Consider the following 17,325-nt stretch of genomic DNA (forward strand, 5'->3'; position numbering starts at 1 on the left):
AACATCTGCAACTACTGACACGGCAGAGCAAGGGGCATCATTGATAGTTCTTTTGGGACATTGGCTGCAAGGTGGAGGATTTTAGGCCTTTGAGTGCACACCCCAGAAGGTTCAGACTATTGTGCAGTGGTGGAAGAAGTACTCAGATCTTTTACTTAATTCAAAGTAGAAATACCACAGTATAAAAATACTCTGTTACAAGTAAAAGTCCTGCATTCAAAATGTTACTTAAGTAAAAGTACAAAAGTATTAGCATCAAAATGTACTTAAAGCAACAAAAGTAAAAGTACTCATTATGCAGAATGGCCCATTTCAGAATAATACAGTATATATTATATTATTGAATAATAATTATTGATGCATTAATGTGTAAGCATCACTTTAATGTTGCAGCTGGAAAAGGTGGGGCTGATTTCCGCTACTCCTACTGCTGGGTATCTTACAGTAATCTATAATACTACATCACAATTTATTAGTTGATTATATTTTGTATTAATAATCTGAATCTGCAAAGTAACTAGTAACTTAAGTTATCAAATAAAGGTAGTGGAGTAAAAAGTACAATATTTCCCTCTGAAATGTAGTGGAGTAGAAGTATAAAGTAGCATAACATGGTAATACTCAAGTAAAGTACAAGTACCTCAAAATTGTACTTAAGTACAGTATTCGAGTAAATGTACTTAGTTACTTTCCACCTCTGCTATTGTGCACGTATGGCCCTTCACAACTTCCTGACCAGCACGGATGCAGCAACAGAGAGGGGTCCTTTATATATATATATTTTTTTTTTATTATTTTCAGGTAAATAATCACAAGCTCACTTTTTTTTGTTATACCACATCATCGTTTTAACTGTCAGAGGCTGATAATTGTTAATCTGGGTTTCTTTTTACTAGCATAATGTTGGAAAGTATGGGGTCGAAGGTTTAGTTATATTTTTCTTCTTGAATATTCTTTTATATCTTGTGATTCAATACAGAGGTGGGGGTCTGTAAATATTCTGTGTTTGTGTTTCTTGGGATAATAATGGTGACAGTGACTGTGAGACACACACCCATCAATAAATGCGGCAAAATAACTTTATACTGCCCATCTGAGTTGAGATTATGATATTACAGTTTGGCCCAAACTAATTTATAAACTATGCCCCTGCATTCCCATGGAATCTGCAGCCACTAGAGGGCAGCACTGTTATGAAATTAATACCAGAGTCAGAGATGCCTGGATGCCTGGATGCCTCTGTCTCTATAACAGGAGAAAGATCTGCCTGGGTCAGAGTTCAATGACAACTTGTTGAAAAACCGTGTGGAACTTGTTCAGTGTTTACCTTGAGAGAAAGCCCACTGCTGATGATTCAGTGTACAGTGGAAGTGAAGATAAAATTCACATTCACAGAAATATGACAATTATTCTCATCCGATAAATGCATTGCTTAAATGTGATGCTTGACACAATACACTCAAACTGTTTGCATTATCTGACAGGGAGGGCTTGTACTACATGCCAAGGGTTTCTATGGTCATTGTCCAATACTGCTCCTGTTTCCTTCGTTCCTTCTTGCTTCCGTGACACAAGAAGGAAATCATCTTGCTATTTTATCATGAAACTGAGGTATTGATTTGTCCTTTTTGTTATCCTGTTATCCAATAAGCCATATTAGTTAAGGGTTGTAACTCATGCCCCAAAATCATTGACCAGCTCCCCGATTCTTCACACTACACCTGTGGAGGAAATGAGGCATGCCATTCTTATGAAACAGAAATCTGGAAGTGGAAGTTGCACCAACTGCTTTACCTTGACAGCTATGTCTGCACTTCTTTCAGTTTAAAGTAAAGAAATTAATAGATTAATTACAATAAATTCATATTTTTTAAATGTAGTTCAACATAGACAGCATATAGATCATACAGTTTATTCAAGTTCACACATGCAACACATACAATATAGGAATAAATTAAAAAATAAACCAATCTGTTCATGATTAAATGTAAAAGTAAAAGCGCAGATCACAGAAGGTCTAAGACTTCAACATGTCTGCACACCTGCTTGTATCCCATAACCAAGAGCGTGAACCTAGATGTAGTTGGGTCTACTCATAAATCATTTAAAGGCAGGACAGGCTGAGTCACATAGAAATAGACATGCAGGATGAAAATGAGTTATGACATGCACATATGTGCTGCACGGTGACAGAGAGGTGAACTGAAGAAAGTGGTCAATTAATAATTGGGTCCCATATGTGCAATTGCATAATTTGCTTCGCCTGTCTCTACATCTTTCCAGCCTTCTAAAGTCCAAAGTGAATGTCTATGTTAGTGTACAGTGAATGTTTGGCCCTCGCAGTGTGACGACCAGTCATGTTGACAGCAGGAAGGTTCGACTGATACAGGTTTATGAAAGGCCAATAATATCAATATTTTTAGAGTGAAGCTGCTGATGGCCAATATTTTCTTCTGATATTCAACATTTTTTAATTTGACCATTTTCATGCTGAAAAAACACAAGGATTCAGTGTTTCCCCTGACCATTTTATGCTTGGTAGGGTGGAAAAGCCTCTGAAACAGCATTTAGACCATCATGGGACACTAAAACTTTCCAGTGTAAACCCATACTAATTAAATTCTTTTGGGGTTAGCAGCTCTAAAGCAGAGAGACTCACTGCACCTATTCAATGGTGAACTCTTGGATAGATTACCACCTTTAAATTAAGAATTAATTTACAGAAACTATTAGTGAAAATGAATCAAATGAATATGTGCAGAGAAAATACAATTTCATTGCAGGTTTTATGTAGTTGTGGTTGCCCACTGCTGACATATTGGCATAGATCTAAGCGTAATCAATAAAAGGCCACTACTGGTTGTGTTTATGTTTACTTCATTGGACTGAAGACAGTTTTTCCACTCTTGAATTAATAGAAAGAGCTCATGTTAGGACTTGTAGTATACAACAGCTAAACAAGCTGTAAAGGTTTTTGAAGCTGTAAATGGATTTCGGCATGAAACAAACTATTTTTATACGGTGATAAAAAAATGAACAAACAAAGCTGTTTAAAATTAGCAACATTACCATAAGACATTTCTTGTATATACACATACATCATCATGGATAATAAATGATTTCAAGGAGCAACACCTTCAATATGCAAGAGCCACAGTCAATAAAATTGTAATACCCCTATACTGGGAATCACCAGTGCAGCAAAGTCTGTCAGGCGTTGGGAATTTCATACACATAACAAAACATTTGAATGTGTTATGCAATTTTATATTTAGAAAATAAATCTCCCATACAATATCTTAAGTGCAGAAGAGTGTATGGGAAGCCGGGGCGCCGGGGATGGCAGCTGCGTCCGTCTCACCCGAAAGCTTCTGCGGCTATATGGAGCTTCCTCACTGTGTGTCCCGGCCAGCATACTGTCTACACTTGTCTTGCTGCTCTGTGGAGAGGAGAAGACTGTGAGACTCATGGTACTTTACTTCTCCCCAGCTGGGTGACGGATGAACAGATATGCTTAGCGGAGAGAGGTCACTCAGGAGGAGCACTGAGAGCAGAACATCATTGTTGTCAAAGCAATATTTCAATCTGGTAAAACATTTTCACTTTTTCGCTTGTGTAATTACATAAGAGCTCTGGAGCAGTTGGCCTGCAACGCTTGGGGACAAAGAATGGTGTAATTGTCTCTGTCTACTTTACAATGTTTATATATGTGTTTTAACTTTAACACTAGTTTTTCCAAAACGAGTAAATCTAATTAAGTGATGTTGACTCATACTGGTGCTTAAAAGTAAAAAATAGTTTACCAAAGTGAATCAGAAGAAAATAGAAAAGGCATATCACTATGAGTCAGTATTGCGTGAAATAAGATACAGGCACAGACTCTGTATTTCTCAACAGTTCCCATCATAATTGAAATTTAAAGGTTGTGTTTTTTTAATCTTGTAGCCTATTCCAACATCTCAAGCTTATATCAAGAAAGTTTAAAAAGGCTATTCCTACCTCATGGATAGATATTTTTGCTAGTTTCAAGAATCTCAATTGTACAAGGTAATATAAACCAGATTTATGAAAGTTTTGTGTTTCAAGTAAAAAGCTTGACAAAGGTTATATGATCTTCAAACAAATTAAACCTCTTGAGACCAGCAAATGTATCTTCTAAGAGACAGAAGATTCAACATCAACAATATCCAAGACAAGGACAGAAAAAAACACAACCTTACTTGGATAATGTGTGCAACAATGTGCATGGAGCGCACACATGCTGAGCACAGTACCTTGGCCTACCTGTGTTGTTACAAAACTCACAGACTAATAGTTACACTGAAGGCAACTCTGTGTGATGTTTTTTCTTTCTCTTACCTAACAGCACTTGCTCAATTTCTTCAGTCTCCTCCACTGCCACCGGCTTCAGCAGCAGGGCGAAAAACACAGCAATGCCTATCACCTTTGGACAAAAACAAGCCATTTTTTTCTCTGATAAAACATTGTATACTGATACATGATGATGAAGAATGCAAAACTCCTGTTAACAAAGTTTCTGTAAGAAATGGTATTAAACCACATGAAGCAGATTATCTCAAATTGGGTTATTTACGCCTCATCGACTGGTAAAGACAGTCAGATGGTTTTCTTTGTTTCCTAAGAAAAACAAGTAAACATGCAGGGAGTGATGAAGGCATCTCTTGGGCCAACTGCTACCAAAATGCACCCTCCCTCCAAGTTTCATCAAAATCGGACCGGTGGTAGAGCAGTTATGGCCTTTAAAAGTTAGAAATTTTGACTTTTAATTATTGTGCCCCCATTAGGCCAATCATTGCATGCATGGTGTCTGAGATCTCACCTTTGATTTAAAAAAGTTTGCCCTGTAATTATAGCGCCCCCATGAGGCCAATCAGCGTAATTTGTAAGGACAGGACTAAAAACTGGACTAAAATCATGTGAAAATTCTGCCAATAATTCCACCTGTTTCCAATGCAGTTTCATCAGTTTCAGGGATATTTTAGAGCAGTGTCAATATCTTGAAACAAGGCAGATACTCCACTAGTATCAATAAAATAACCTTTGATTCAAGAAGATGAAATTCACACTGGAAACTTATCTCACCCCATTGGCGGATTTTATTACTTGTTTTAGTAAAAAAATCTGATTTTAACACTCAATTCTAGATAACGTAAGTAACTTGTTAAGATGAATATTTTGTGCAGTGTATGTTTTCCCATCTTCACCTACCTTGAGTGGTTGCAGTATAAAGATGCTCTGGAAGAGGGAGAGGCCCAGAGACATGACCCACTTGATGGACTTCTGCTTGCCGTACTGGAAGCCGTAGAGCAGGGTGAAGTAAGTGGACACTCCGCTGATGGACAGCAGCAGGAACCAGCCGATGAACACACACCACCAGGGCAGCCAGCAGCCCGCCGACTTCCTCTTCTTGCTCACGGGACGCGGGCTGGAGCGAGGGAACGGTGGGAGAGGAGAGGAAAAGGAGGAAAGATTACGACTGAGGAATAGGGATGGGATGACATGCTTACCTCACCATATGATTCGATACGCAATATGGGGTTCACAATTCGATACAACCACGATACGATGTAATAAATAAAAGTTCAATGACAACAAAGTCTGACTGTGTAAAATTATGTTTATTTCTGAGACACAAATCTTTCTAGCAATGCCATTGGCTTACTAGAATGTAAACAACAATTTAAAAATGTCATTAAAAAGTGCAATAATATAATTTGGATGGAGAGCTTGTGAAATTGTGATTATTATTATATTATTTTATTATTTGAGAGTAGTACAGCAGAGTAAAATGTAGCTACCTAATATCACAATTTATTTTTCTACTCCATGATACGTTTCGTCACATTTTTGTATTGCGATATATTGAATTTTGATATATTGTCCCATCCCTACTGAGGAATAATCAGAAGATAAGTAGATATGAGATGTTCCAAATGAAAAGAAAACAAGTGACAATCTTTGTGATATTTCTTTAAAAAGAACGTTTTTGTGTGTGTGTGTGTGTGTGTGTGTGTGTGTGTGTGTGTGTTGTCGACAGCGCTGACCAGTAGGCCATGTGGCTGGAGAAGACCATCTCAGCCTTGCGAAGCAGCAGGTTGGTGACGTTGAGCGCCTGCTGGTACTCGTCCGGACTCGGGAAGTTCTTTCCGTCCAGCCTCTCCAGACACAGCAGCAGGTGGGAGAGGCAGGACAGGATGAACTTGCTGCAGTGCACCCAGTGGGGGTCGCTCTCACTCTCCCCTGGGACAGAGACACACAGACAGAACAGCAGGGGGTTCAGGGTGAAGGACTGAATGCCCCGAGTGCTGCAAAATACATCATGTCCTGTCACCAAGCTAGAGGCTCTGAGGAACTGGACCTGATCTTACCAATTGTCATTCACTATATAGTCCATACTGTATATAAACTATTGTCACTCTGTATAAGTGGCCTGCTTATATGTTGCATCTTTACCCATTATTTATTATTTAAGTGCTGTTTTGAATTGTATAACTGTATTATTGAACTGAACTGACATGAATCGAATTGAACTGAATCGAATTGAACTGAATTAAACTGAACTAACCTGAATTGAATTGAATTGAATTGAATTGAATTGAATTGAATTGAATTGAATTGAACTGAATTGAACTGACCTGAATTGAACTGAATTAAACTGAATTAAACTGAACTAACCTGAATTGAATTGAATTGAATTGAATTGAATTGAATTGAATTGAATTGAATTGAATTGAACTGAATTGAACTGACCTGAATTGAACTGAATTAAACTGAACTAACCTGAATTGAATTGAATTGAATTGAATTGAATTGAATTGAACTGACCTGAATTGAACTGAATTAAACTGAACTAACCTGAATTGAATTGAATTGAATTGAATTGAATTGAATTGAACTGAATTGAACTGAACTGAACTGAACTGAACTGACAGAACAGTGTGTAATTTCACTCTCATGTATGTCCATTCTAGGGGTTTAGGTTTTGCTTTTAATGTTAAGTTTTCATCTCAATTTTACTATTGAATATATTGTGCTTTCCCCCCTCACCATTAGGTAGAAATGTATAATTTTGCCCCTGCTTTGACAAAGTAACCTTAGTACACAACAGATGAAGGCTGCCGCTGAGAGGGAAATTCTGTGCTAGACCCAATTCCTTGAATTAAAGATTCGTATTTAAAGGTATTGTAATGCAGCGTGTCTTTCATGTGCTAAAGAGGAGAGTACCTTGCATAAGCTGGATGAGTTCATGAACCCTGTCCAGAGCGGGGCAGAGGTCAGAGGCCGACTCCAGCCTGCCCAGCTCTGACATCTTGTTCCTCGGACTCCTGCTAAGCAAGTAAACCAGCTCCTCCGTCTCCTACACAGCATGTACAACAAAATGCAAACTGTGTATGTATACTATTACTACAAATGTATACAAAAACACTGTGGGAATACTTCCACTGACCTTACACTTAATAATAAATTCAGTAAAAGGTCAGTGGAAGTCAAAAAGCACATTGACAATTTTGTGGGCTTGCAAGGTCAGCGATGAGGCAAGTGCAGTCCACTCAGGCACACAAAAGTAGCGCCACGCGGACACACACGCATACACACACAAACACACACACACACACACACACACACACACACACACACCAGCGATGGGAGAATGTAAAAAGACCTTCAGAATGGTTGGTATGGAAACTGCGAGGGGTTTCAGGTTGTGCACAGGACTGTTCTTCTGGGCCTGTGAAGTGAGCCGAGGTCTGACGCTCCGGAAGATGGTGATGATGAGGATGTTGATGGGGAACATGAGGAGTCCACTCTGCACCCCCACCATGATCTCCTGCCAGGTGATCTCCAGTGAGCCTGGCCACATACAAAAAAGATTCTTCTTACACACACACACACACACACACACACACACCCACACACACTACTCTGCTTGGTATGAAAAAAACTGGCAACAGTGTGTGTGGTGCCACTGCTTGGTATCTCCTTTTCAGCACCTATGACTCTACAGAAGCATTCACTCGACTGAATGCAAGACAAAACGGTGTAAGTGCAGCTACATTCCCTCACCACCCACGTTTTATATTCATGCTGCAAGGCTTTACTCACTCTTCCATTGTTCTGGGTACTGAATGGCTAAATCAATGAGGGAACTAAACGTATGTGGTAAGATGTAGTGATGTCACATTTTCTATTCCTTCCTAAGACTTTCTTTCTTCTATAGTTCTTTCTTTCTTTCTTTCTTTCTTTTTTTCTTTCTTTCTGTCTTTCTTTCTTTATGTCTCCCATTTTTGGGTTGGTTTCAGCATTAACCCCCACCCCAAATAAAAAGAAAAACAAACATACAACGATGCAAAAAAACACTGCTAAAAAATGACTCATTGATTCACCAAAGGAGAAGAGTACTGGTGAGTGCTCATCAGTAGGAATGTTCCAGAAGGCGATGTTGATGGCCATGGTGCAGAGGAGCAGGCTCATGCAGCAGGAGACCCTCTGGGCACGTGTGAACGGACTGCGCCAGGGCGGGTCCACGATGGACACCCAGATGTGTTCGTCCCTAAAGCCGGTCGACGTTCTGCTCTGGAAAATATTCCTGACAGAGAGGAGCGCAAACCCGTTACGATACTGACCTGTGAACATCCTTTTCCTGTGAAACGCATGAGAGTGGAGTTGGTTTGTTTCAGCAGTGTGAAGCGGTCCGACTCTCACCTGAAGCTGGCGATCTCGTTCGTCTTTGCAGCATTGAAATTTTTCTTGGTCATGCCCTCTCCCCGGTCGGCGCTCAGCCAGCAGTCACACAAGAAGTGCCAAACCTGTCGTGACTGGAGGTCCTGTATGGTCACCTTGTTTATATACCTAACAGGAACACATAATACTGCATCAGATGATACATGTATAGCATAGGTATAATTACATGAAAAGAATATTACCAATACACAATGTTAAATCTGCACTGGGCAACTTTGCACATTGGCGGCACAGTGGCAGCAAGAGGTAACTTTTTGATTTGTGGCGGTGAAGAAGTCATTTTTCCTTTAATTTGTGACTTTAAGAGTGGAGTCAATATCAAACTGTGGTGCTATATTGCTATTGCATTGTCCTTGTACTTATGCATTAAAAATATAATCAGTGATCCGTGTGCTCCAGTGCCTTCTTTGGTTTGATAGCCAGAGTTTCACCTATTGCTATTACACTATAATGGTAATACTGTATACAACTATACAACATTTTGTGTGATTCTATTTGACCACTTGTAAAAGACCTATTATCTTGATTGAATTTATATTCTAATATTCTCTAATACTGTGTGTTGGTGTGAGTGGGCATATGCACGCCTTTTATTAAATCAAATAACTATTCATCTCTCACACTGCAATGTAACCTTTATTCTTGTATTTTACACCTGTCTTATTCTATTTTAGCCTATTTTTTTGTTTTTATTCTCTTAGCTCTTTAATGAACTTTATTTTTCTTGGTCTTTTACATGAATTTTATCCTTTTCATTTTGTCTCGATGCTTTTAATGTTTTATGTAAAGCACTTTGAATTGCATTGTTGCTGAAATGTGCTATATAAATAAACTTGCCTTGCCTTACTGTATGTGTGTGTTTGTGCTTAGAGTGGCATTTAAAGGCAAGTGTTAACAAGGCAGCGCTAAGTGATGAGGATCACAGTGTCACAAGTGTCACTGTGAAGAAGTCAGCAAGCTATCCTGCAGAGAGCGGATAAATGCCACCTGTAAACAGCTCTAACAACCCTTTTACACTGACACCCCTCAATTCTCCACATGCTCAATGTGGAGTGCTACTATTCCCAGCATAAAACAACACATCAACTGAGTAAGAGTAAGGTTTTGTTATTTAAAGGTACAACCTGATAGAATCATTATTACAGGGATATTGACGTAGAGAAAACTGACACACTTTTTTTTCATAGAAAGCACTTTGTTCTCTAAGCTGGGAATGTGCTATATAGGTAAAGTTATTATTATTTTTACTACTGAAGTGTGCTTTGCCTGTAGTACCATGAGGGATGCCCTCCGGAGTTGTCGTGCTGTAGCCTGAGGTTACGCAGCTCTCCCAGTGGGAAGGGTGTGGCGAGCAGGAACATGTCGACGCCTCCTCTCTCAAAGACAGGCTTGTCAGGATCTGTGAGGTTGTGCGTCTCACTCTCTCCCTCAGAGCCGATCAGCTTCACCGTGACCTACAGGAGAGCACAACTTGCTGATGCAGTGGCACTGGGTTCACACAGCAGTGTCCTGGCCCTGCACTGTATATTGCTTAAGCCAAGAATGTATGGTACTTACATTGGCAGAGGTCCCAGAGTTCTTGCGATGGCCAGTTTGGACACTGAGCAGGTAGTTGTACTGGGCACATGGATGGCTGTCCTCCAGCAGGGTCATCTTCCTCTGATAGTTCACCACAAAACATTTGTAGTGCATAAGCATGCTTGTGTTGGGAGAAATGGTTGCATTAGACATTAAACAGTAGGCTGGTCTGGAAAAACTCACCCTGGCGAGCGCCCTGCGATCGGCATAGCAGGCCCACAGCAGAGTGATCAGGTAGAGGCCGAAGAAAGCGCACAGCAATGCCAGCACCACATAGTTGTCAGACACGGTGGCGAACAACTCCGCTGTGCGAGACACGTCCACGTAGTTGGGCATCACAAAGAAGGAACTTCCAAAGAGAGTGAGGTGGTTACACAGACAGTGTGTGCGGTCTGGAGTGGTTAGCTCCCCCACCTGAGACAATCAGAGCACAACAATAGTGTGAAGTGTAAAAAACTGCTGAGTCAAGGAACACAGGCACAATTTAAAAATGCATTTCTTTTGCAGGCTTTCTTTTGCAGGCTTTACCTTGCTTAAGTGGAGACTTACCTTGCAACCATCTGTGCTCCACAACTCCCTTTCTATGTCCCAGTACATGCACATGCTGATGTAAGAAGTGAACTCCAGTGTCAGGCCCGGATCCCAAGTGGAATTGAAGGGAACAGTGTCGATGTACCAGACTCCAGTGGTCTGCTCCAGCATCTCAGGGGTCACAATCCAACGATAGCCCACTGTTGCAAAGAGTAACTGAAAGATTAATCTGTAATCCAAGGACTCATGAAAAATATTTAAAAATACTTTGTGTGTTTGATATATATTGCTAATTGGGAGAATTAGATATGGATTTTGTTAAAAAAATAAAAAAAATACACATAAGGCAAGCCTTGAGTGTGTCTGTACCTGCATACTTTAAGTAGCCCAGTACATTGGATATGTTGTGTGTTGTTGTAGGTTTTCTTTGGGATCATCTTCATTATTATGTATGTCAATTATAGGCACCCCACCCACAAGGTGGCATCATACCAAAAAATGAGCAGGTTACCTGTTTCCTGTACGACTGTGTTGGTAGGTTTCATTAATTTGGTTGGTAGGTTATGATTCAGAAATTCAAAATAGTTTCTCGCAAATTTCTGTTTTTTTTTTTCTTGCAGATTTCTGACTTTAATCTCAGAAAGATTTTTCCTCTGAATATTACCCCCTACAATGGCCCTAATACACCGTTGTATTCCTGTGACCTATACTATTTAAACACGATTCAGTCTAAAACACAGAGTGCTGGTGAAGACCCTTAGGAGTCTTTTAATTGATGAAAGTGGTTTTGGAGGATAGTATGTTTATTCTACACTTCATTTTTGCAGACTTCTCCTCAAGCTTCCCAGTTGCTATATGCGTATGACTAAATCATATGTAGATGTAAGACCTTGACGTCTAATTACGACAAAACAAACCGGGGGACACTGAGTAACACATCAGCACCCGCCTCTGGTTACAGTTACCTGTGCGGTTGAGGATGGTGCTGCTGCTGTAATAGGTTTTGTTGGGAGGTGAGCCGGGAGCCAGGAGGAGCAGCAGCGACACGTTGGTGCTGGGCTCCACGCTGAAGAAGACGGTCACATTCGGGTTGGAGATGTTGAATGCGGTCAGTGCTTTGGTGTTCTTCTTCAACTCTATAGTATTATTAATGACTGCTGAAGCATTTGTACGAGGCAAGAAGATCTGGGGAGACCGGAGAAAGCATGCAGAGTTAGCATCAGGAATATAATGCTCTAATTAGGGCTGATTGATATGGTTGAAATCAATATCAAGATGATCATGACCAAGGACATGTATTCGATATCGATATTTATCATGATACGACTCGTGTATGCAAAATTATGTTAAATAATCAAATTATGTTCATTCCATTGAACTGAACGGTAATGTTAGGTCTGATGTCAAACAAAACCGAAATTTTCAAATAATATTCCTACCATACTTCATTTTGTCAGAGTTTTAACATAAAATGTGCCTGTTATCATCAGTTTAGACAGCAGAATTGTGTGTCACAATATCCCAAAATCACCATATTGTTATGATATGATTCCACTGAAAGACGATAAACGATAATATTGAATTATTGCCCAGCCCTAATTCTAATATTGGAATGCTAGAAGTTTTTTGTGCTGGTGATGGCCTGTTTTGCCCCGCCCTCTCCTTCCAGTGGCACAAAACTCAATCGCTTTTAAGATCCCTTCTTAGCAATACAGTTCTAATGCTACAATACCCACTGCCCTCGATGTTCCCTACCCTAACTAACCCGTAACCTTTATTTAATGCCGCTCCTGTACCTCTATCATCTCTTTCAGGTTGGTCAGATGGATGTCAGTGCGTCCATTGCTGAGTAAAAGACTGGAAACTGTTCCTGAGATGCTGTCATTAGATGGATGGGGATTCCTTGAGAATGTAGCCATCTAAAAAGAATAAGAAAACCTCTCATGAAAATACTGTGGAATGACGATGTACGCACACACACACACACACAAACACACACACACTCATAATACACAGACCTGAGCGTTGATTGTCTGGTATTGTCCCAGCTGAGACTTGAGTACTGAATATGGGGGGAGTTTGATGTACACGCCATCTTTCTCTGAACCCAATATTGCATTGTCCAGGCTAGCCGGTGTGTGGCTGGGAGAAAAACACATTTGGAATCTATTAGAATTTTTAAATCTATTTTAACTATATTATGTGGGTAAAAAGGAATGCTACATTTGGATTAAGAATATCAGGTGAGAGATATTCTTGAAGAAAATACCGACCTGCTCTGATAGATGGTGCCTGATGGGTGTTTAATGACAATTCGCATGTTGGTTGCGCTACCAAACAATATACTGATGGACCGATAGATCTCAAAGATCTGTTCAAACAAAGACTGGAGGGAAACAACACAACAAAACATCAACCAACTCTCACAGCCATAGTGCTGGTATGGCATTAGTGTCTCTGAATGGTTAAAGTAACAGCAGGCCTACGTTCAGCTGGACTTACCGTGGGGTTTGGGTTGCTCAGGACATCACATTTCTTCATTGAGAGGAGCAGGATGGCACTGCTACAGTTGATAATATGACTGACAGTTTCATTGTTTTGTAAAACGTAGTCTGGAGTCAGATTGTTTGTGCCTTCCAACAAGTATTGAATGAAGTTGTCCTGTGAGAGGGAAAAGTAGGAGGAGGGTTAAAAGTGTCATGCTCTTATGTTCATAATCACTTAAAGGAGGAAAGGAAGGTATTAGCCATGCATAAAAAGAGGTGGACCAGTGTGAAGAATAAAACAAATTAATCCTAAGCTTTTGGATCCATATAGGAGGGCAGACATCAAATAATAGGCACTGTATCTGAATGACACATTCTGTACATATGGTATCAGCATCTGTAATGAATATATTTTATAAGGTGTTTTGTTTTTATAATAGTTGATATAGATAGTTTATAATAATGTAGATAGTCTACATGCCACAACACCTTATGTACAAACATAGCACCATCTGTAGACTTTAACATAACACCTTGTGCATTGCTGTAAATACACATGCTCGCCTCTTCAGTTTTAGCATTTGTTTCTCATATAAGACCATGTATCTGCATATATTAATGATATTTTCATAATGGTTGCACTATGTCATACAGTACACATACCTAACTTCCCCAAAGGGGTCATTTAAGTTTCATCTTATCTTATCTTATCTTATCTTATCTTATTTTATCTTATCTTATCTTATCTTATCTTATCTTATCTTATCTTATCTTATCTTATCTTATCTTATCTTATCTTATCTTATCTTATCTTATCTCATCTTATCTTATCTTGTGGTGTCTTATCTTATGTTATGATATGTTAGATGTTATGTTATGTTATCTTATTCTTTTACTGTATTTGCTTTCAAATATTGGTATAATATTTTTCTACTTTGTTTATTTTACATTCATATTGTTCTAGTTGTGTAGGAATAGCTGGAGTTAATTCTTATGTTATACTCCTGCTACTACTACTACTACCAATACTACTACTACTACTACTACTACTATACTACTACTACTACTACTACTACTAATAATAATAATAATAATAGTAATAATAACAATAATAATAATACACATAAATATAAATGCTGCTACCCACCCTGTTCTCATCTGTGGGCTCCTCTCCATCCATTTCCATACGCAACAATTCTTTATCTGCTTCCTGTCTCAATTAAAAAAAAAAAAAAAAAAGCATTAGTAGACAAGGTATAATACACTGTGAGCTATAGTAATAAAACAGACATAGTGACCACAAGCTTTTTGCCAATTCCTTCAACAATGCTTATCCAAAACTGAAGCTAGTCTGCTAGCATGTCTACTGAATTATCACACACAGTTTATCTGCACAGAGTTACTTAATGCAAGGTGTGATACACTGTTCAACATTCAATGGTCTCCATGATATGTGAGCAGAAAATATCCTGTGTGTGAAATTTTAATAACGTGTCTCTGACCTTAAGCAGTTGTTCGATGTCTGTGACATACAAACTCATGGTAGGTGCATTCCTTGCAAACCCTGAGAAACAAAGGTGTGTGTGAGAGTGGGAGAGAGAAAGACAGAGAGAGAGAGAGAGACAGACAGACAGACAGACAGACAGACAGACAGACAGAAACAATTATTACTGTGATGTCTTTCACCTCCATGGTTGCTTGAAACATTGAGACATATATGGAGCAATCTGACTTACGAGATTTTGTTGCATGACTGGACTCTTCGGTATCCTGTGAACAAAATGAGAACAAAACTCAGCTGTGAATTCTGCGCAAACCTTTTGTCTGGATGGTTTCTTGGACATTTATGCAAAATGACTTTACGTCTCTGTTTTATACTGTGTATGTTATCTATTTATTCCACTTCTTGTATTTATTGTAAGTCATTCTTGATTTCAGTATCAGCTAAATGCCTAATATCTAAATGTCTGGCTGCTCTAAACCAACGAATAAGATCATAATCCAGGCTAGCATGGCTTCAATGCATAGCCATGCCATTACTTTGAATAGGATTTCTAATTTTTATCTCTTACCTTTGCCTCTGGTGAAAATTGCAAATCTGTAAAACAGAAATACTACTTTATAAACTGTGAATGGAATATCAGGTCAGAGAACACCTTCTAATAAACTTCACACGGTTGTTGTGAATGAGTCAATTATGATACAGTATTGTCTTGAAGAAGGTGAAGGAGTGAAGGAGGCGGCTGTTGTGAAAAGCTTCGTACCCCAGGTGCAGAGGAAGCCTCGTCTCTGGCTGCACTCTGACGTGGAAACCAGCTGAAGGGGATTCAGCTTCATGTAGGTGCAGGCGAATGGAGAGTTGTCCTTGGAAACATTGTCATTTTCTGTTGTGGAATCAAGCACTGCAAAGAAACGTGTGTACATCCACACACACACATCCACACACACACACACACACACACACACAAAGATGAACACAATTTCAAATTAGTTTTCAAGCCTTCAAACAATCACACATACACAGACACAAACACACTATATACTCACAGACACACATGCACACACACACACACACACACACACACACACACAGATAAACACTAATTTAATTTTCATGCCTATTGCTTTTTGGACAGTATATATCGCAACATAACTGGTGTGAACACTTTAGAAACCGGGCTTTACCTAGAACTTTTAAAGTCTGCTTTTAAAGGCTGAATGCTTTACTGACATAAATGACAACTAAGCACATGAAAGACAAAGACCAAATTAAAGAACGAAACCAAATTAAAAAAATTAAAGAAATGTTTTTCAGACATGGTTGTCACAATCGAGACACGTTTGCTGTCATCAAAGTTTCTCCCAACAGCCAAGGGTGCAGCTTAATTAAGAGGGCCATACTTTATCAATTCATTAGGAATCAATTAATTTCCCAGCTCATCGAGAGCTAAAGTAAGTTGCAACAAAATCCTAACAGATGAAAATTCAATTGAAGGGAGTTGCCCTTGATCCATATGCTCAGTGATTTCATGACGGAATACCCAACCTTCCCATGATCTTATGTTCTATGGATAAACAGAATTTAATTGTAAACCAGCATATAAACCACATCAATATGGGTGAGGCTATTTTAACCAATAATAAACAATTCATTTCCATTTAGGAGGTAGAGGAAAACATTTTCATATCACTCTTTTGACTCAGTGAAGACATTTTACAATTAGACAAATTATAACGACGGCTTAATAATTTATTTTGTTTGTCATTTACAAGCAGAAAGGCATTTGGCAGTCTATACCCCACATCCAGCCCTCTGCTCCTTGTGTGTATGAATAGCCACAGCCAATTCTGATCAATAAATAAGCTTGAGAGTGAGTTATAAAAATATGTTGGTGTGTTTCACTCACCCATGATGGGCTCCTGGTACTCCCCTAAAACCCCCTCCCCCAGCCACCAGGTGAGGTTCTTCATGTTCCTCTCTCTTGTGATGTTCTTGAGGAAACTTTTGACCGGGCTGTTGGCCAGCTTCAGGAGCTCCCCTCCTCCCTTTTCACAGGTACTCCTGGCTTGGGACCAGCTCTTAGGTCCTTCAACAAACTCATAGCAGACATTTCTGAAAACATACTTGCACTGTGCAGTGGAGTTATTACATTTCGTCTTCTCTCCGGTGTCTGTACAGGGTTCAGACCGGTCGGCCATAGATAGAAATCCAACGGCAACCCACAAAAAGAAACAGGTTTGAAGTAACAGGTCCATAGTTATTATAATGTATAGAGCTGAAGCACATAGTGCTGCAGGAACTGTGGCTGAGACGGCAATTGTGTATTAAGCAAGGTAACTTCTGTCTGTCTCATGGAAATGAGAAAGCTTTCTCCAGGAAAACTGTGCATATGTTCTTACTACATTAGGAAAATCACTGCAGACACTCAAACAAGATGCAAAGTGAAAAAGTGACTTGGCATCACCA

At 39.4% G+C, this 17,325-nt stretch overlaps 1 protein-coding gene across 1 annotated transcript; it reads right to left on the reverse strand.

The window, feature by feature from the left end:
- Window positions 1–1,932: 1,932 nt before the first annotated feature.
- pkd1l3 (polycystic kidney disease 1-like 3) lies at window positions 1,933–16,860 on the reverse strand. Its single transcript, XM_071528791.1, has 23 exons — window positions 16,766–16,860; window positions 15,623–15,760; window positions 15,431–15,456; window positions 15,095–15,128; window positions 14,861–14,922; window positions 14,506–14,568; window positions 13,375–13,533; window positions 13,146–13,258; window positions 12,891–13,014; window positions 12,669–12,791; window positions 11,838–12,057; window positions 10,891–11,072; window positions 10,525–10,755; window positions 10,321–10,422; window positions 10,039–10,217; window positions 8,725–8,871; window positions 8,406–8,608; window positions 7,685–7,872; window positions 7,246–7,378; window positions 6,066–6,261; window positions 5,230–5,446; window positions 4,360–4,444; window positions 1,933–3,439 (listed from the first exon to the last, which is right to left on the reverse strand). The coding sequence occupies exons 1-23, from the start codon at window positions 16,827–16,829 to the stop codon at window positions 3,393–3,395; spliced, it is 3,036 nt and encodes a 1,011-aa protein (XP_071384892.1). The 5' UTR covers window positions 16,830–16,860; the 3' UTR covers window positions 1,933–3,392.
- Window positions 16,861–17,325: the final 465 nt, after the last annotated feature.

This window comes from Centroberyx affinis, unplaced genomic scaffold, assembly GCF_046629955.1.
Source record: "Centroberyx affinis isolate AG114_WGS23_722 - 3 ecotype Tasmania unplaced genomic scaffold, CSIRO-AGI_Caff_v1 ptg001726l_1, whole genome shotgun sequence".
In the NCBI taxonomy this organism is placed as follows: domain Eukaryota; kingdom Metazoa; phylum Chordata; class Actinopteri; order Beryciformes; family Berycidae; genus Centroberyx; species Centroberyx affinis.